General features: G+C 41.2%; 1 protein-coding gene across 1 annotated transcript; it reads left to right on the top strand.

Annotated features, from left to right (window-relative positions):
- Positions 1–1743: 1743 nt before the first annotated feature.
- On the top strand, positions 1744–19414 carry LOC144252541 (KAT8 regulatory NSL complex subunit 3-like). The gene is given in 16 exon segments (XM_077794799.1): positions 1744–1823; positions 3361–3481; positions 6410–6573; positions 10345–10435; positions 10562–10756; positions 12731–12862; positions 13088–13204; positions 13435–13536; positions 13662–13733; positions 14754–14828; positions 14963–15129; positions 17340–17403; positions 17815–18008; positions 18171–18256; positions 18259–18327; positions 19356–19414. Coding segments are annotated over 16 exon segments (1752 nt in total). The 5' UTR covers positions 1744–1779.
- Positions 19415–21384: the final 1970 nt, after the last annotated feature.

Below are 21384 nucleotides of genomic sequence, written 5' to 3' on the forward strand. Positions count from 1 at the left end.
AGAGAGATAGCTGGTTCAAATGGTGGTTCCATTCCCAGTTTTCCAAGAATTCTCCATACTGCTTTCCATATTGCCTGCACCAATTTCCAGTCTCACCAGCAATGAATGAGTGTGCCTTTTCCCCCACATCCTCACCAACACTTATTGTTGTTTGTCTTCATAAAAACTGCCAATCTGACTGGAGTGAAATTACAGCTTAGAGTAGTTTTATTTGCATTTCTCTAATTGCTCCATATCATGAACATTTTCTCATATATTTATTGATTAGTTTTCTGTTTGTGTTTTTGACAGGTGACAACTTCATGACCTGGGTTGTACTCTCAGCATTTGTTCTTTTAGAGATAAGAGAAAGCTGAAGCCTTGCCTGCTGGGATCCTACATAGTGTTTGGGAGTTGAATGTTGGAGGTGAGATTCCACTCACACCCCCAATGTCCTCCAACTACCTTCCCTTTATTCCTTAAACTCCTCAGGGAAAAAGCCCTAATACTGACTTCCCTCTATATTTCCTGGAAGGACCAACAACACTCAGAAAAACTGCATAAACACTTTTGCTTTGCTATTTATTTATTTTGTCATGCTATACCTAGCTAACCCAGGACCTTTGGTGTGTCAGACAAGTGCTCTACCAATAAGCCTCATCCAGTTCTTGGAAATTATTTTTAATAGAGTTCATTTATTAGAATATTTATTTATTTTTGGGTTCATAACTTATATTACAATTAATTAATTTATTTTAAAATTAATTTTCTATTTTTTTGTGGTTGTTTATTCTGTTAAGAGAAATTTCTTAACTAGTAAAATATTTTTAACATTTTTGGATCTGCTGGGGATGAGCCTAGGGCCTCTCTCATACCACTTCACCTCTGGCTCATTAATAAATCCCTTTAGGTCCTGAGTTTTCAATCCTTTATAGGACATAATGAGTTAGCATGCATATTCCTAAAGAGTAAATCCAAGGAGGCTGCTCTGGAGGAGGGTTTGGTGCACGCCTTCCCACCCCTGCTCTGGGTTTGTGGGGCTTACTTAGGCAAAGGGAGCAACTGAGGAGAAGGCAGTTATTGGGGGCTGTCTGGGTTGGCCTCATTCTGTGTGCTCCTCTTCCCTGCTAAACATGCAGGTCATGGAAATTTCTGCTTCAGAAACTAGCTTGCATTCCTGAATTTTCTCTTTTGAACCAAGTCCCTGGTGGTGAGTCCAAGCCGGACTTTGTGGCTTACTGTCCCTCCTGTCTGGTGCCTTGATCCTTTGGCATTTTGCCTGGTGCCTCCTTGCCAGGACGTGGAGGCAGTACCGAACAAGCACACTAGAACCAAGCTCAGAAGCGCTAGTTGCTCGACTACTATGTGTGAACTGCAGGCTGGACCTGAGCAAGGATCCATAGTCGTGGCCTCACTCAAGGCAGGACGTGCATTCGGGGTCTGGGACTAGTGGCTGGGGCCACAATGACACAAGACCGATCCAGATGGCTACTCCTCATCGTGAACCCACAGCAAACTTGGCCAAGCCACTTGCACCCACCGTCACTCTTTTGCTGGTGGTTCTGGGATGTCAGGAGCCCTCCCTGCATGGGCAAAGATGTCTGTACAATATATGGACAGTAGGATCTGTAGCAGGTCATGTTGACTCCCATTAGAAATTTAGAATATTCCAATTCACTTAAACGGACACTTTTTGCTGCAGGTGACTGGGATGCAGATATCCATGCCTTGAGTTGCTGCTGCTTTACTGAGAGGACCCACAGGGGTGGACAGAGGAACTTCTAGAATTCAGCTTGTCCCATGGGCACCTCACTATTCTTCCAGCTTTCAGTGCATGAAAGAGAGTGGGACCCAGTTTCTGGACCACAGCTATGCCAAGCCATGGAATGCCAAACCAGATGCCAGTAGGGCCCACCCCACCTGCATGACCTTTGTTACTCCCCTGAAGCAGCACCAGGATACCATGTGAGTTTGGGTTTCTTTCCTAAAGGCTACTACTGCTAGAACTGGGAAGTAAGTACTTTCATGGGGGTGACTGGGAGGGTGCTGTGTGGAAAGCTTGCATGTTAATTTGGGCATCTGTGACGAGCACATACAAATATCAGGCCTAAATGTGGACATTTGCATTGAAGACTTCTCCTAAGAAAAGTTAGAAAAGCAAGACATGTAAAGGAAAATAGACAAGGGTGTCCACTTAGATAAGTCTTATATAGGGAAAAAGAAATTGAAAAGGATTAAACTGATGAAAATAAATGCTGAGATCTTGATTATAAAAGATTGCCACATACAGCAGGACACATTGGCATGTGCCTGTCATCCCAGTGGCTCTTGATGCTGAGGAAGGAGGATTGTGAGTCTAAAGCCAGCCTCAGCAACATAGCAAGACCCTAAAGAAAGCATAAAAATGGACTGGAGATATTGCTCAGTGGTTAAGTACCTACTGGGTTCAATGCCTGGTAACAGAAAAAAAAAGATTGCCACACAGGCCATGTATGATTTCACATGCCTGTAATCCCAGAAATTTGGGAGGTAGCAATTCCAAGGCCAACCTCCACAATTTAGGGAGAACCTGTCTCAACATAAAAAGGGCTGGATTGTAGCTCAATGGTAAGGGTCCCTGGGTTGAATCCCCAGCACTATATATAAATAAATAAATATATTAATAATAATAATAATAATAATCTTTCCTTAAGCACAGGCTTTAGTTTTTTGCGGAGCTAGAGATCTTGTGTTTTTTCTCTTTTGATTCCACTTCACACCCACTATTGAGTCTTTTAGTTTCTTTTTTCGTAAGCAGGGATTGAATTCAGGAACATGCAATTACTGAGCCACATCCCGAGCTTCATGTTGTATTTTATTTAGAGACACGGTCTCACTGAGTTGCTTAGTTTCTCACTTTGGCTAAGGTTGGCTATGAAATTGTGATAATCCTGCCTTACTCTCCCGAGCCACTGGGATTACAGGAATGGGCCACTGCGACCAGTATTATTTGTCTTTCGTAACAAAGATGTTGGTCACTTTTTAATATCATTTTAAGTGATTTTATTTCCTTCAGCATGTACCACAGAAAGGGCAGAGATCTAGAGAGAAAAATGAGAAAGATGAATTAGGATAATTTTTTGTGGTGATAAGGTACTTATTCAATATAAAAGACATTTTTGGGTAACTAGATGATTATTAACCATGGTGTTGTATTCAGTATGTGTGGGGGTTGTCCCATTTCCTCACCTGTTTACATTGAATGAGATGTCCCAATATATGTGGAGATGGTCACGTTGACTCCCATGCCACTCTATGACAACAAGGTGTACAGTGTTATGAATGAGTACAACTGGCATGTCATCTTTGCCAGACTTCAGGCAGATGCCCTTCCTCCTCCAGAGGACCTGTTTTTTTTCTGGACCATAGCTATGCAAAGCCATGGAGTGCTCACCCAGATGCCAGTCGTGTCCACCCCACCTGCATGCTCTTTGTCACTCCCCTGAGGCAGCACCAGATTACCATGTGAGTTTGGAATTCTTTCCTAAAGGCTACTATTGCCGGAACTGAGCAGGTGGGGATTAGAGTGGATTTTTGGAGGGATGATTGGTGGGTACTTATATGGGAAGGTTGGATGATTAATTTGTGTATTTCTGTTGAGCATATACAAATATCAGGCCTCAGTGTCAACATTTGCACTGAATAATTTTCCTGAGAAAAGTTAGAAAAACAGACATCCTAATCTCTTGGACACGGGTTATAATTTTACCTAATTTCAATCTTTCCTTAAGCAAAGGCTTTAGTTGTTTGGAGATAGAAATCTTGTATTTTGCCTTGTATTTTGCCCTTTATATTCTACTTCACCCCACCTTTGATTCTTAAAGAATTAGAGAGACCATGATGTGTTTTTTAAATTTTTTTTCCTTTTATTTTGCAGTGTTGGGGATTGAGCTCAGCCTCCAAACATAGCAACCCATGATGTGTTTTAAATACACATAGAATTGTGGTTTGCGATTCATTTCCCAATGATGTTAGAAATTTTTGTTGTATAAGACATAGGACCTGTGACTTTATGGAATATCTAGCATAATCTTTGTTGTTGTTCTTGTTTTTGGTACTGTTTATTGAACCAGAGGCACTCCACCACTGAACCACATCCCCAGCCCATTTTTTAAAAATTTTATTTAGAGACAGGTCTTTCTAAGTTGTGTAGGGCCTTGGTAATTTGCTGAGGCTGGATTTGAGGTTGTTATCCTTCTGTGGCAACCTCAGGAGCTCCAAGGATTATCTGCATGACTACGGTTCCTGGCCTCCTTAACATTTGATTCAGGTTGGCCTTTGTTATTTTTGGTTTGTTTTTGTTTTTGTTTCAATGAAAGCGGAGTAATTCTATGTTGCCCAGATTACTCTCCAAATCCTGCACCCCAGTGACCCTCCTGGGGCTGTCTATAGACATGGACCACTGTGCTAAAACTGTAAGCTTGATGCCTCTCTCCTAAGGCATAACTGAAAAGCTCCTGAAAAAAGCATTTGAAATCTTTTCCTTTTTGTTATGTAAAGCTTCTTGCTGACATTGAAACTCCTGGATTCATACCCCATTATATTATTTTTTAATTATTATTTTTTCTTTTTTTAGTTGTTGATAGACCTTTATTTTATTTATTTATATACAATGCTGAGAACTGAACCCAGTGCCTCACATATGCCAAGCAAGGTTGCTACTTCTGAGCTTCAGCCCCAGCCTCGTTATATTACTTTATTTTTGAGGTTCTGAGGATTGAACCCAGAGCCTTGTGCATGCTAGGCAAGCACTGAGGTACATCTCCCACACTTTTTGAAAATTTTGTAACAGGGTCTTCCTGAGTTGCTATGGTTTGGCTTGAAATTTTAATCCTCCTGCCTCAGCTACACTAGCAGTTGGAATTACAGGGGTGTGCCACCACTCCTGACTTTGTGACAGTTTTTTTCTTAAAGTGAGGTCCTGTAGAGTTCATTTTGTTGGTAGTTAGAAAATTATTTCCTCATATAAACCCTGTTGCCATACATAGACCCTGAAAATTGGAATTTGGCATATTGCAGGAAATAATTTTAGGCCATTGTGGCTGGAATATAGTGGCAGGTGGGTTGTAAGTAGGAGGTAGAGAGAGGTTGGCAAAAGAAATCTCAGTTGATTATGAGTGGTATGAAGTCATTGGAGAATTTTGACCTAGGGATCCAATTTGTATTTTTAGAGAATCACTTTGGATTTTAAAAAAGTAGATTATAGTATAAGAGTGGGGTTAAGAATACCAGCAATGAGGCCTCTGCAGTAGCTTGAGATGAGCTAGACATCATGATATTCTGGAAAAGGATGGGAACAGTATAAAGGAAAAGGTTCAAATAGGATCCTTCTTAGATCTTTGGCATGAGTAGCTGGATGGTACCATGAATTGGGGAGACCTAGCGAGTATAGGTTTCAGATGCCAAAATCAAGAGTAATCTTGTAGGCACACATGTCCGCAAGTGTTCACTCAGTTTCTGATCTGAAAAGATAATCAGCTCTTATTCCCACTACCAAATCTACTGCACAGTTATTCACTTCATTTAACAATGATGTGATTATTCCAGTCATTGGGAATGGGTGCAGTGAGATCATCGAGGTCAAAAATTTAATATGGTGTTGAGGAGATAGCTAGTAGACCCAATTGATTTGCATGCTATTTCAGGCAACAAAGATTGTACAGTGTACCTAAGGTGTTGGGGAAGGATCCCCATGGTTCTAAAATTCTCTTAGCATCATTTTAAAATGTGAAAGGTCCTTCAATGATCCATTTATATTCATTTTAGTTGTAGGCACTGCACAAAATGAGTTAGATAGAAGCTGTCTGCATAACAGGTGATCCTAGATAATCACAGACTTTTACAATCTTATAGTTAAGTACAAGTTGATTTACTAATGAATTATTTAAAACTCTAGACCAGTGCTATTCAACAGAACTCTGCAGTTATAGAAATGCTGTAATCCTGTGTGGTCTGATCTGGTGGCCAGTCTGGTGAGCATTAGAAACGTGTCTTGTGTGATTAGGAACTGGATTTTAAATTGATTGACACTATTTAATTTCAATTTATTTAGGTAGTTGCATGTGGCTTATAGCTTCTGTATTTGTAATAATAATTACCTTTATGTAATTAATTATTTTCTTAAGGAATATATCTTTCTTTATAAAAGCTATTGGTCACTTTTTAAACTTTAAGCTGGTTTTATATTCCTTCAGTACATACCACAGAGAGGGAAGAGATCTAGAAAAATGTGAGAAAGATGACTTAGGATCAAAAATTTTTGTGGCTATAATGTGCTTATGCAATGTAAATCAGACTATGTTAAAGAGACATTTTCTGGTAACCAGGTGATTGTTAACCATGGTGTTGTTTGCAGTATTTGTAGGCTTGTCTCATTTCCTCACCCGTTTACATAGAATCAGATGTTCCAATAGATGTGGAGATGGTCACGTTGTCTCCCATGCAACTGTATGACAACCAGAAGGTGTGCTGCATGATGAACGAGTGTGAACAACACGTCATCTTTGCCAGGCCTGATTCAGATGCCCCTCCTCCACCAGAGCACTGGGAGAAGATGTCAATAGTAGGCCACTCCTCAGAGGGATGGGTTAATGTCACCATCCTTTAATAATTTTTTCATCCTCTTTAACGAGACATTTATTGTAGCTACATAAATGAGAATTTTCTCCTAACTCTGTCTCATGACTGTCAGCTTGCTGTGCTGTGAGCTCATTGAGAGTAGGGCCTGCATCTCTGCCATCTCAGCCTCCCTATGGCATTGCCTAGCATACAGTAGGCATATAGGCAGAGTGTTTTTTCAGAGCTCAGAATAATCCATGGAGGATTGATTGAGCCCATGAGTTTGACTCTAACCTGGGCAACATGGTTCATGTTGCTGAGACTTGCCTCAAATTTGTGATCCTCCTGAATTGCAGAGATTACAGGTGTGCACTACTGTGCCTAGCTAAGAATCCTCTCTTTAAAAAAGTTTGTGGAATAAAAAAAAATGATTTAATTTGATGGGTGTGGCTAGTTCTGTAGCTTGCGTTACAATATAGGGCTCACCCAGACTACCGAAAATTAAATGTACATTTGTATGATTTTACATTTTTGTGGTCTATAGCTAGTAGAGTGCAAATGTTTTAGAATCACATGAAAATCCAAGAGATATTTTGAGCGGCTTTAAAAATAGATTTAAAACTGGCTGTGGTGGCATGTCTGTAATATGAGCTACTAGGGAGGCTGAGACAGGAGGTCTACATGTTTGAGGTCAGCATTGTGCTAAATAGACTCTGTCCTAAATTTTAAAAAGAAAGTGTTGAGAGTACAAGTCAGTACTAGAGTATGTCACAGCAGGCATGAGCTCTCAGGTATAATCCCCCCTATTCTCAAACAAACAAATATACAAACAAAGATTTGCAATCTCTGGTTTTGAGGGATATTTACATTCATTTTCCTGGATTTGCTGGCTAGTTTTGTTTCCCTGCCCCTGCCTCCAACAGAATCAGCATTCCTCCATTTTTCTGTTTGTTTAGCAAACATTTCCCTTTTATATAACAACTTTATTGAGGTTTATTTACACACCCTGTAATTCATCAGCTTATGTGTACTGCCAGTGCTTTTTAGTGTAAATTCAGAGTTATGCCCCCAACACCCTAGTGAGTTTGGTGAACTATTTCCTCACCTCAATAAGAAACTCTATTCCTATTATCAGTCAATCACCATTCCTCCTGACTTCACTGGCCCCTGGGAGCCACCAGTCCACTCTTTGACATAGATTTGCCTCTTTCGGACTTGAGTGTATGGGATTGTGAACTGTGTGTTCTCCATGGTGGGTGGTTTGGCTTGTGCTTGGTGGAATGTTTCCAAGGGTCATGCTTATTAGGCCATGTTACATCACTCCTTTCTGTTGACTGACATTCCATTGATTAGATGATCCATATTTTATTTGTCCACTGATCACTGATTGGCATTTAGGTTGTTTCTGCTTTGGCTGTTATGAAAATGATGCTGTGAACATTTGTGTACAATTGTGTGTGTGTGTGTGTGTGTGTGTGTGTGTGTGTGTGTTTTGCTGGGGATTGAAACCAGGGCCTTGTGCATGCTAGCCAAGTGCTCTACTGAGCTACCTCAGCAGGCCCTGTGTACAAGTTTTTGTGTGAATGTATGTGTAAAGTACCTAGGAATGGAATTGCTGGATCATATGTATATGAACTCTGTACTTAACTTCTGAGAAACTGCCAGACTGTTTGACAAAGTGGTTGCTTAGCATTTCGCTTTTGATGAAGCTGGCTTTGAACTCACGATCCTCTTGCCTCAGCCTCCCAAGCTACTGGAATTACAGGCATGAACCACCACACCCAGCTTAATACTTTACTCTATTTAAAAGAATTTTTGTAATTGTAGATGGACAGCATGGCTTTATATTTATTTGTTTTTTGTTATGATATGCTAAGGAATAACCTGGTGCCTCACACATGCTAGGCAAGTGCTCTGTCACTGAGCTATGGCCTCAGCCCAAATGCTTTTACTTCTTATTGTATTAAATTTTCTGCGGCCTTTTTTTGTTCTGGAGTTTTAACCACCCTAAGCAGGGCCATTGTTTTTTATTTGCGACAGGTCTTCCTATGTTGCTAAGGCTGACTTTGATCTTTAGATCCTCCTGACTCACTCAGCCTCCCTAATGCTGGGAGTACAGGTGTCACCACATTGGCCTCTGGGATATCTTTGTTTCTTACTTTTTTTGGTACTAGGGATTGAACTCAGGGGCAGTAAAGCACTGAGTCATATCCCCAGCCCTATTTTGTATTTTATTTAGGGAGATGCTCATCACATCACCATTGCTGTGGCTAGCTTTGAACTCATGATCCTCCTGCCTCATCCTCTCGAGCTGCTGGGATTACAGGTGTGTTGCCACGACATCCAGCTCTGGAGTATCTTTCTTATTTCAATGCAGTTGCGTTTTCCCACTATGTTTTAACTTTATAATTCTTTTTCCATTTTACAGAGGTTTGAAATTTTCATATAGCTACATTTATCTTCCTTTTTGTCTTCTAGGTTTTTTAGATGTTTTCTTATTTCATTCTTAGAAAGACCTGAATCTGAAATAGGTATATACCTAGGTAGATTGATTACTATTTTCTACCTTGCTAGTGGTTATCTCAGCCCTATTTTTTGACTTTATTTTTACTGATAAGAAACACTACCTTGATATAAATTTTATTTGGGCCTTGCAATCACTTATATTTAAAAAAAAATATTGAGTAGTTTTTTCCTAATGACAGGGAGAGTCAGTAAACAGATATTACTGAGTTGGTATTTTTGTGGGTTTTTTTTTTTGTTTTGTTTTATTTTGTTTTAGTCCTTGGAATTGAATTTGACCACTAAGCCACATTTCCAGACCTATTGTTATGTTTTTATTTAGAAATATGGTGTCAAAAGTTGTATAGTGCCTCACTATTGCTGAGGCTGGCTTTGAACTCACAATCCTCCTATCTCAGCTTCCTGAGCTGCTGGGATTACAGGTGTGCACCACTGTAACTGGCTCTGATTGGTTTTCTTCTATTGCCTTTGTTTTCATATCTATAGGAGGCTTCTTAGTCTGAATTAGAGTACCTAATTCAGATTGCCAGGAGTGGGTTGATGGGCAGGTTAACAGGATCCACAATTCTGTCTGGGTGCATTGATGTGGGGTTAAGAACTGTAGGGTAGATTCCTGATTTCAGTTTACTGCTGATTTGTAGGACAGAAAAAGTTGTCAGTAAGCAGCTGGTCATGTGTATGGTGGTGTCATATACTGGGATAACAAAATGTTAACTTATATAGGACATAAGTTTACTAATTTTGTGGCATAGAGGAAAAATTAAGAAGCATTGAAAAGGGAGAGAAATTACTGTAGGGTAGAACTGAGACCAGGAGAATAGTCACATATCTGTCATATTTTTGTTTTTAAAGCTAGTTTAAGTAGAATTCTTACCATAGTCTAAGGTTTTGGTATACTGAAATGCTTTGCTGTTTCAGGTTTTGTGAAATGTACAACCTGTGCAATTCAAATTTCTCTATACGCTGGTACCCTATCTTCATTTGCTAGTGTATTTTAGCTCTTAGATAAATAATTAGCTTTAGTAGCACTAAAAGACTTCATCTTTGATTGGTATTGACTTGTAGGTGAGAATATACAAATGTGTGCTGAGATGATTCATTGCCAGGTTTGGGAACAGAATCTTGTGTCAAGTTATACTCTTTCAGAAGGGGATCAAAAAAGATTACAGAGTTTTCCTTAAATGTTGTGCATACATGAGGAGTGTCCCTAGGGTATGTCCCTAATTTCTCAGATATTCCCTTTAGGACTGACTGGACAGTGGCCCAGAACACACTATTCAACAAGATCCTCAAAGCCCTGCAGTCTGACCAACTTGCCCGCTTGGCCATCGAAGGGGTAAGAAATCAGAAATCTGCCAATGTGGGCTCTTCCTAGTTCAGGCCTCTATGACTGACTGATTTCTACCTACCTCCTATTTGCTAACTATGTGGAACTCTTGTTCCTTCTTCTTGTATTTTTCAGGCTTGTAATGAGCCAGTGCTGCATCATGTAGCTGTAGACAAGTGTGCAAGGTGGGTGCAGCAGGCCAGTAAGAGTTGGGACACCAAGATGATCCAGTGGCTGCACACGACCCTGGTAGAGACCTTGAGTCTGCCCATGCTGGCTGCCTACATGGATGCTTTGCAGACACTGAAAGGGAAGGGAAGGCTATGGTTGGTGTCTGCCCTGTGCTGGGGGCCACCAGTCCCTGTGATGCATTCAGACATGGGGTTGGGTAAAGTCTTTATGTGGTCAGTTTGGAGGGCATGGCTAGCAGGTATGCTAATAAAAATAGGAGACAATGTCTTGTTTTTACATTTGATCTGGTGTAATGCCTTTGTGCCATCTCCATAATGAGGTGCAGGGCCTAAAATCCAGAGGACTCATGGCCTGACAGCCCCTGGCTTATGTCATTACTGGATTTTGTTTTCCTGCTCCCTCTGAAGTCTAACAACCTCCATCAGACCTTGATACTTTTCATTCTCCAATCTTTAAAAACCTTTTTTTTTTCTTTCTGAAAAGGATCTCTAACATGTAAAAACCTTTTCCTTTCCCTGAGATCACTTTAACCTCTGTGGGCAGTGTGGAATTCACACAAATACTCCTTTGGAATGTAAGCATCAGTGTATTTGAAACTCATATTTATACATCTGTGAGGTCACATCTTTGGTGGACAGGAAAAGAACAGGATATGGTATAATTCATGATATATACACTATTGTTGGATATGTTTTTAGAACATAATAGTAGGCTTCATTAACAAGCCACACTTGAAGGCTGTACTTTAGAAGAAAATGCAGGGTTTATTTAAATTTTCTTATTTATATAAGGATACAATTTCTTTATTTTGTTTATTTGTTTTTATGGAGTCCTAAGGATTGAACCGAGGGCCTCATATGTGCAAGGCAAGTGCTATGCCACTGAGCCAAAATACCAGCCCAGAAAAAGCAATTTTAAAAAATTATATATTTTTTTTCAGCAAATAGTCACTAGAAATTTTAGAAAATGCAGAAATACATAAGGAAAAAGTCATGCATAGTTCCACAGGAATTCTATGAACATTTGGCATGTTCATATCATCATACAGCCTTTTATATAGTGCTGTATATATTTTGTTTTATATGTAGAATTTTAGCAAAATCCTTTTGTTCCTTGTTTTCTCTGTTTCTTCTGTATTTCTCTATCTCTCAGTACTAGGGATTGAACCAAAGGATGCTGTATCACTGACCTGCATTTTATTTATTTACATTTTGAGACTGAGTCTCACAGCTCAGGCTGGCCTCAAGCTTATCATCCTTCACATCACTGTGATGACAGCATGGCCACCATGCCTGGTGCTAATTATTTCTGTGGGTTGTATATTGTCTAGTATGTATTTGAAATTAACCCATGCTTGGCATGATGGTACACACATGTAATCCCAGCAGCTTGGGAGGCTGAAACAGGAGGATTGTGAGTTCAAAGCCAGCCTCAAGCAACTATTGAGGCTTCAAGAAACTTCAGTAAGACCATATAAAAATAAAAAATCAAAATTGGTGATGTGTCTCTGTCTTTATGCATCCCTGAGTTCAATCAATGGTACCAAAAAAAAAAAAAAAAGAAAAAAGAAAGAAAATAATCCTAGATATTCAGTCAGGTGGATAAATTATTTAACTGCTCCCTAACATATACTTTTAGATTGTTTATGTATTTTGATTGTTATTAACAGATAATATGTCACTGGGTATATATTATTTTTGATATAATTTCTTGTTTTGGAACCAGGATTTGATCCAAGGGACACTTAACCACTGAGCCACACCAGGCCTTTTTAAATTTTTGAGACAGGTTCTCCTTGCTCAGTTGCTTAGGGCCTCACTCATTTTCTGAGGCTGGTTTGAACTTGCAATCCTCCTGCCTCTACCTCTCAAGGTGCTGGGAATACAGGTGTGTTCCACCATACCTGGATTGATATAATTCCTTTTAGAAGGTTCTCTAGTGAAATTGTTTGGTACAGGGATGGGGATAAACTTAGGATCCAGATGCATTTCACCAGATTGATTTCAAAAGGAGCATACACACTGTCCTTGCATTCTGGGGGCTTACTTTTCATGCAGCCACTTATTTGTGCCTTTGCTACACACTGAAGCATCTCAAACTTTGTCTTTGTAGATTCTAACCTTGATTGACCACATGCTTGTGTTGCCCAACACAAAGACTGGGGCAAAAGGAACTAAGGCCTTGTCACTGCTGCTGAAAAGGCCCTGGGACCCTGTTGCAGGGATGCTTCCTCATGACAAGCCAGTGAGTTGAGGGGCTCAGGCTTAAGTGTGGCAGTGAGATGTTCTGACTTGTAGCCTGTAGCCCTGGCTGGAGGAAGGTGTAACCTTTTCCCTTAACCACTTGTTTATTAGTGCCTAACATAGTTCTGTAAGCAATGGGTCATGGGTTGGGTGAGCAGCCATAAAAGCCACTCCTGATGGTTGTGGGTGAGCCTCTCACTCACCAGGTGGGATTTTCTCTTTGCAGAGGAAACTCCCTGGCTCTCCTCAGATTCTTATCACCTCCTCAGGCCCCTCTAACTCTGCATTCCCCACCTCACACCACCACCACATCTGGAAATCTCAGCTGTGCTGCTTAGGCAAGGTTTGTTGGGGGCAAGAGGACGTCTCCACATGGGAATAAGATCTAGGAGGATGGAAGAGAAGAAACACAGGAGGGTGTAAAAATGGATGAACTTGAAATGTAGAGCATCCCGTGACTCTTAATTGGTGTTCAGATACCACTTGCTGCAAGGTTGAGGGATTCAGAGTAGGTTAAGTAGAATGGAGAGATTTGAACCTAGCACTTTGGCATGGCACCCTTCCTTCCTTTAGGTCATCCCTGTCGCCACCCATCTGCCAAAAAATGGCAGTGGAGTGGGTCTTCTTCAGTGCCTTGAGCATATGATTGGGTCAGTGAGAAGCAAAGTTTTGGAGGTGAGAATGACCCTTTCTTGGGCAACCATGGCACACCCTGGGTGACTCTGGTACACCCAGTGTGGTGGGGTGTTTATACCTGTCTGCAGCCTCCTTCTGACTGTCTTCTTTCCCTTCCTCTGAAGATTCACCTCCATTTCCCACACAAACCCATCATTTTAATTGGCCGGAACATGGGAGCTTTGGTGGCCTGTCAGGTAAGTGGTTTCTGTCTTATTTGGAGATGTCTTGGGGGGCAGTACTGCCTGCTTATGATGGCCATCAAGGCCTTGACTTGTGTTTCAAGCCCAGTGCTAGGTGCTTACCTGATGATTGCATTTTAAACTGTAGAAAACAAACTTTAGTGTTTTTTTTTCACTTTATTCTGGAAATTTTTCAGCAGGACCTAAAGTAGAGAGAAGCTAGTAAGTACACCACAGGGCCCCTTGCCCAACTTTACCTATAACCAACTCATAGTAGGCTTGCTTCATCTTTCCCCTTCCTGCTTCCTTTCTCACTCAGGTTAATTTGAAGGAAATCCCAATATATTATCTTTTATTTATGTACATCAATCAGCATTTCAAAAAACAACAACAACAACAACAAAAACCAACTCCTGAGTTACTTTTTTCCCACATGTAAGTACTATTTAATTTGCCCAACTGAAAAAATAAATCTCATAGGCACAAATCAATAGCTCTGGAGTTTCATGTTGTGTTCATATTCTGTCACCTTATAAGATATTGAGGAGTTTTTCCTTTGTCTTACATTGTGTGTCCACTAGTTTGTGTAAGTGCCCCTGACATGTCCAGAGCCCCAGTACTGTCCAGTCTAGTGGAGTAGATACCTAGAGCCCAGAGAGGAAGACCACATTCACCTGACTCCTGCTCCCAGGGACGTGAAATCAGCAGCTGTTCCACAAAATCTGGGATGTCTGGAGCAGAGAGATTCTATTCTACTTAAGGGAGAAAGGCAATGCATTTGCCATTTTATGTACTCTTGGTGGAGAAAAGTCGGCCTAGCAGGTTGACAAGGTTGAAGTGAGAAACCTCCCATCATGTGCCATCTGAGGACCTGACTTCCCTTCATAGTAGCTCTCATGGGAGAGCACACCTTGTGTTAGGACAGAGGAAGGGGAGGAGGGAATGGCTGGTGGGTCTGCCAATCCCCTGGACACTGGGTAGGCTGAGGTACACTGAAGTCACCTTCCTGCAGACAGACTGTGCCATTGTCCAAAGGTGTCAATCATGGAATATGTCACTGCTGTTTTCTGCCTTGGGTTTCCTCTGTTCACTGTGTATGGCCCCCGGGGGGTAAGAGTAAGGTGAAGCTGGTGGCAGGGATCATTGACAGTGGGGGAAGGGGCATCAGGAACACATCCTCATACATGCTGGGTCAGTTCTGCATGATTGTGAACTGGCCAGATCTAACCCTATACCCCTTATAGGATGTGGATGATCCCCTCTTTGATATGAAGACTCCAGTCCTCTTTGTTATTGGTCAGAATTCCCTGAAGTGTCACCCTGAGGCCATAGAGGACTTCTGGGAGAAGATCCATGAAGAAAACAGCTTGGTGATAATTGGGGGAGCTGATGATGATCTCATATGGGTAAGGTCCCCCTGGGGTTGTCAGAGTGTTGGAGGAATGCTGTATGGTGCTGCTGTAACTGTAGGCTAATCTTCTTAATCAGGTAACAGTAAGCAGTTATTTTTAGTTAATTTTATATCTATAAAAAATGTCGCAAAATTGGGTACAAGAAAAATCCATATACCTCTAACCTGGATTTTTCAAATGTTGGCATATTGTATAAATGGAGGATAATTCTCAGAGTCAGGAAATGAACATCACTATGGTGGCATTAGACTCTGATTTCATCAGTTGTCTCCCAAATGTCCATTTCTGGCCCTGGACTCAATCCAGGATTCCATGTGGCTATGGTTGCCATGTTTCCTCAGTCTCCCCATCCCTACCCCATGAAACTGAGGACTGAGCCAAGAGGTAATCTACCACTGAGCTATACCTTTTCCCTTTTTGGTCTTTATTTAGTTTAGTTTATTTGATTTTTGGTAGTGGGTATTTAACCCAGGCACACATTATCACTGAACCACATCTCCAGCCCCCCACCCCTTTAAAATTTTTTTTTGACATGGTCTCACTGAATAGCTTAGGGCTTTGCTAAGTTGTTGAGGCTCACATTTAACTTGTGATCCCCCTGCCTCAGCCTCCCAAGCCAATGGAATTAAAGGTGGGTGCCATCACACCAGATTGTTTTTTTTTAATTTTGAGACAAGGACTCTCTATGTTACCCATACTGGACTCAACCTTGTTGCCTCAGCCTCCTGAATTGCTGAGTTTACAACTGTACACCACCATACTATGATCTTGACACTTTCAAAAATGACTGGCCATTTATTTTGTAGACTGATCCCCAGTTTAGGTTTTTGACATTTTCTTCATGGTTATATTGAAGACATGTGATTTGGCAGAAATGCTTCTTGACTTTTCTCATTGATTCCCATAACAGAATTCCTGTTGGTTTGTCTTATCACCACTGATAATCCCTTGCTCATGTGGTTAAGGTGGCCTCTTCAGTGTTCTCCACAATGAAATCACTGATTTCCCATTGTAATAGGGAGAAGGATCCTTGGGACACTGTAAAAAATATGCTTTTGTCAATGTACTTTCACTGGAGTTTGCATTTTATATGCCCTGTTGAGGATTATATGCCCTGTTTAGGATGAATGAATGTAGATATTATTTGTATGAAAACTTTTTTGATGTATTTTGGAGTACAAACACAGCTGAAATTTGGAATGAGATGGCTGTTCTTTTCTTATGATGCTGGAGTACAGACAGCTTTAGTTATGGTGTCATGGAATATACTGAAAATGAGGGTGTAGCTTTTATTGACATTGATTTTCTTAGTAATTTAGATATTCTGATCTACATGAGAAAGAAATGATTTGCTGTAGGGAGTAGAGGGAGTTAGGACTACTGTTCCTCAGAGTTACCTTGTGGGATTCTTAAACATTTGCCTCATTTTTTTCTATTTTTTTTTATTTTGCAGTACTGGGGATTGAACCCAGGGAGGTTCCACAACTTAGCTGTATCTCCAGCACTTTTAATTTTTGATCTTGATGCAGGGTATCACTAATTTGCTGAGCTAGATCTCAGACTTTCAATCTTAAGACTTTGTCTCCTCAGTAGTTGGGATTACAGGAGTTGCTGCATACCTGGCTGCATGGTGCTGAGAGTGTTGGACAGAAAACACTAATAATGTCCCCTTTGCTTAGAAATTTGGGCACTCACTGTCTTCATCTGACTGTGGGGACCTGGTTTGCTCTTTGTCAGGATTCCCAATCAGAAGCTGGGGTTTTAAGGCTAGCTTTCAAAGTGGGGAATCCAGTCAAGTATGGTCATTTTCTCTTATCCAGTAGAACTAGCCTAGGACCCCCTTTCATCTGCTAAACTATTAACCTCAGGGTTGGAGGCTGGGCCAAGTGACCTCTCAGAGAGGCCTAGCAATCCAGATGGACTTCACCTGTTCAGACTGAGGTGTGGTATTTGTGGAGGGGATGAAGCAGGCATCATGCTTAGTTTTCCACATAGATTGTTTTGTTCAATCCCATGACTACCTGAATGAGGTATTATGATTCTCCCTTTTTGCAATGTGAAAACAGGCTCAAGAAAGGTTGTATCACCTGCCTGAGGGCTAATAAAAGCTGTTTCATTGGTGCAGAGAATGACAGATAAAAAATCCGTTCTTATTTTCATAGGATGCTATGGAATATTTTATAAGCATTTTCTTCTTTCTGTCTCTTAGAATAAGCAAGGCAAAGAAGAAACCAGAAGGGTTGTCTCAAAGGATGGTGGACAGATGTATTTAGGTGATCACTTGTCTCACTTGTCTCGTGTTTCCCTCAGCAAGGCCCTCTTCTATTGCCATTGAGGTTCAGTCTTGTTGGCAGCAGCTTGATGAATGGTGTGGGAGTATCCAAGGGGGCTTCTGATAGGCCTAAATCATAAACAAACGAGAGTGGCAACCTGAAAGGAGTGTGAACCAGTAAGAGAGAGGGTCTGTGGGAGAAGGGTGGAGGGGATGTACAGAGGTACCTGCTGCAGGTCTTCTCTGTTGTGGCTGTTTGGAAGGCTGGGTTTTGCTGAAGGCACTGTGAGATGGGGAGCAGCAGCAGCACACCTGAAACAGAAGCAATGGAGGAGTCACATTAGCTTCACACTGTCTGGTGGTTTCTGTTGTCAGGTGGAGGACCTATCTGCCTGGCTTCTTTCTGTACTAGGATGAGATTGTGGACCTCCTGATGGGAGTGCTTACTTGCTGTAAGGGTCTCATGGGCTGTGAGCCTTGGCATCAGGATGCTGAGAAGAAGAAGCCTCATGATGTGGCCTGCAGAGACTTGGCATTTGAAGTCCTTGAGTGGGGCAGTCAATCTGCTTCCCCAGCTGCCCTCCTCACCCTTGCACTCAGAGGTAGAGTGGGTGGGGAGGGAGCACTCTTGGTGATTGTGAGGACCTCACAGTGGGCTCTTCAACCTTCTGGGGATGCCTGTGAGTTCCTCTGAGGAGGCTCTAGGGGCTCCTGCTGACTGTGGTCAAACCCAGGCAGACTTGACTCATCTCTTGGCCTTCTCACTCCTGAGGATCTTTCGAGAGTGTCCAGTAGCCACACCTCTCATTCCATGACCATCATGCCCACAATGACCTCTGCTCAGAAGTCAAGAGCAGGTGCTCCCAGATGCCCAAGAGAGATGTGCAGTGGAAAGAATCTATGCTGACCCACAAACCAGCCCAGGGTATAGGCTCAGGGACCAGTGGCCTCTCTCAAGTTCTTTCTACTGCAAGTGGTTTCACATGGCAGTTAGAAAGCACTGGGTTTGCAGCTTTGTCCAGGAGGATACGAGAGGCTCCTTTCCCATATTCCTTTCCAGGCAGAATTAGGTTGCAATGAGTGGCTGTTGTGCCTGCAGCTTCCAGGAAGCAAATGGGGAGGCAGAGGTGGGGAGGACACAGGCAAGGAATCAACCAAAGGCAGTGGGCACAGCACACAAAGGAGCAGCAGAGCAAGAGCCACAATGAAAGATACAGTAGGAGAGAAGGAGGAAAACACCAGGTGAAACAACCACAAAAGTGCCCTTGAGTTAAATCACCAGTACTACACCAAAAAAGAATTTGTAGTCTTTTCCTTTAATACTTGCAGTGTATAATCTGAAATGTCAGCTGCTCTTGAGGTTCCCTAGTATGTGGTAAACTCTTGTTTCTGTCATTCAGATCATCTTGGTTTTTAATTTCTGATTATAGTGTATCTCAGTATGGAGCCCATCTATCCTAATTAAGGAGGAGTCAGAGTGGGACATTAGAAATAGGATTAACTTTCAAGTTTTTCCTACTTATATTTTGTTGAGTTTATTGTATGTGTAGGTTATTCTCCTTCATTGAAATAAGAAACTTTGGACATTTACAATTTTAAAAATATTTCCTTTGTCATAATTTGGGTCATAGATGCCCAACAATAATTCGTTGAAGGCTTGATCTCCAAGCAGCAATGTTCAGAGGGGAGAAACATTGGGTGGGGGGATTGAATCATGAGAACATTTACCTCATGAATAGATTAATTCATGGATGGATTCAAAACTTAATGGGCTATCCAGAGGCCATGGAGACTTTGGAGGTGGAAACTTATTGGAGAAAGGTTACTGTGGGTGTGTTCACAAAGAGGATATTTTGTCCTTGATCCCATCCTCTTTCTGCTACCTGGCCACCACGACATGAGCATCCTCCTCTGACATATGCTCCTGCACCTTGATGTTCTGCCTCATGACAGATCCCAAAAGGGTGAAATCAAGTGACTATGGACTGGAACCTTTGAAATTTGTGGTCTGAAATAAACCTTTCCTCCTTTAAGATTGTTTATCTCAGGTATTTTATCACAGCAGCAGAAAGATGACTAATACACCTTTTGCCTATCTCTTCTCCTGGCATTTCCATTACATGTATACTGGTGGACTCAGTGATAACTCATAAGTCTCTGAGGCTTTGTTCCTTTTTTCTTTCTATTCATTAGACTACATAATCTCTATTCTAATATCTTCCAGTACATTAACCCTTTCTTCTGCCAGATCAAATGCATTGATGAGTCTTTCAGTGGATTTTTTATTTCATGTATTTTAGTTTTCAACTCTAGAATTTATATTTTTTAAAATATTTTCTGTCTTTCTCTACTTGGTGAGATATCACTAACATACACTTAAAAAATTCTTTCCACAGGATTTCCTTTTACTTTTTGTCTTGAGCATTGAACCAAGGAACTTCTATGCTAAGCACAAGCTCTACTTCTGAGCTATGCTCCCAGCCTCTTTTATTCTTTGAACATATTTATAATAGTTAACTTAAAGTCGTTGTCTAGGAAATCCCATCATCAGAGTTCCCTCAGAGACAGTTTCTGGTAGCTAATTATTTGTGCAAATTTTCTCTTTCTTTATATGTTTTATGCTTTAAAAATTTACTTTTTAGTAACATTATTTGGCAATTCTGAAAAGTAAAAATTCTGTCGTCCAAGGTTTGTTTTTGTTGCTGTTTGTTTTAGTGACATTCCTGGGATGATTCTGTAGTCTATATTTCCTGTAACATGCAGCCAACTGAAATCTTTCTTCAGTTAGTGATTCATAATGATTGGACAAAGATTCCTTAAGCCCCTTTACCTAGCAAACTTTCACCCATTATCAAGGAGTTTACCTTCAGTCCCCTGGCAGTTTACAACCCTTTCTTGGTCCTTACTTCCTGCCTATATATGGCCTCAAAGTCAGCAAGAGATTGGGAACCTTCCTTTGTCTTTCTTGAGCATATCATAGATTTTTGGATCCCTAGAATATATTAGAATTTTTGAAGTATTCTTTGAATATCTTACTGCCGCAGTCTGGCTGGGCACAAATCACGAGCCACTCAAGCAGGAACAAACTTTATTTCTGAACTGCCACGTATGCCACCCACTTGGCTTTCTTCCAGGACACACCACACCAACCGGAACTCCCTCCCCCGGGCTGTGCACGCACTCACTCTTGGAACCGCAAGAACTCAACAGGAACTCCAAAGTAGCCGGTGCTGGACACAGCAAGAGCCCTCCTGTTACCGGACAGTAAAGGTCTAATATACAATTGAATCAATCCGGCATCATCTTAATGGCTGCCTTTCAACCATTACTTCTGGCAAAATGCCAGGGGCCATTCTTACTCCCTGTGGCTCTCAATATCTTACCTCCTTAATCATCTTTTTAAATTCATGGCCAGCACTTTGTTTTCTCCAGCTGGTATCAGTGTATTTAGACAGCTGTGATGTTAAGCAATTGAAGCTTATTGAGACTGACAAACATCCTGGCGATAGGAATTTTCCAAGCAGAGAGCCCCAAATAGGATTAATAATTTCCTAGGTGTGGGGGCTTTTCCATGGAGAGAACTCCAAGTTGGGCTGAATAAGAATATACTGTTAATGATGTTTTATCAGGGAATTGTACCAATCTCCTTGGTACTGGTGATTTAACCCAGGGGAATTACCAGTAAACAACATCCCTGGTCATAATTGAAATTGAGACTGGATTGCACTAAATTGCTTAAGGCCTTGCTAAGTTGCTGAGGCTCATCTTGAACTTGTGATCCTCCTCCTTCAGCCTCCCAAGTTGTGATTACAGGTGTTGTGTCACAGAGCCCAGTTACAGACAATATTTTGGGGTATGGAGCTTTCTAAGGAGTTTACACCTCAATCTTTCTTTCTATCCCTGGAGTTTTTTCTTTCTTTGTCTTTCTTTTCCTTTTCTTTCCTTTTTTTTTTTTTTTTGGATAATGGGGATTGAATCCAGG

The sequence above is a fragment of the Urocitellus parryii genome, unplaced genomic scaffold (genome assembly GCF_045843805.1).
Source record: "Urocitellus parryii isolate mUroPar1 unplaced genomic scaffold, mUroPar1.hap1 Scaffold_45, whole genome shotgun sequence".
Classification (NCBI taxonomy): Eukaryota; Metazoa; Chordata; class Mammalia; order Rodentia; family Sciuridae; genus Urocitellus; species Urocitellus parryii.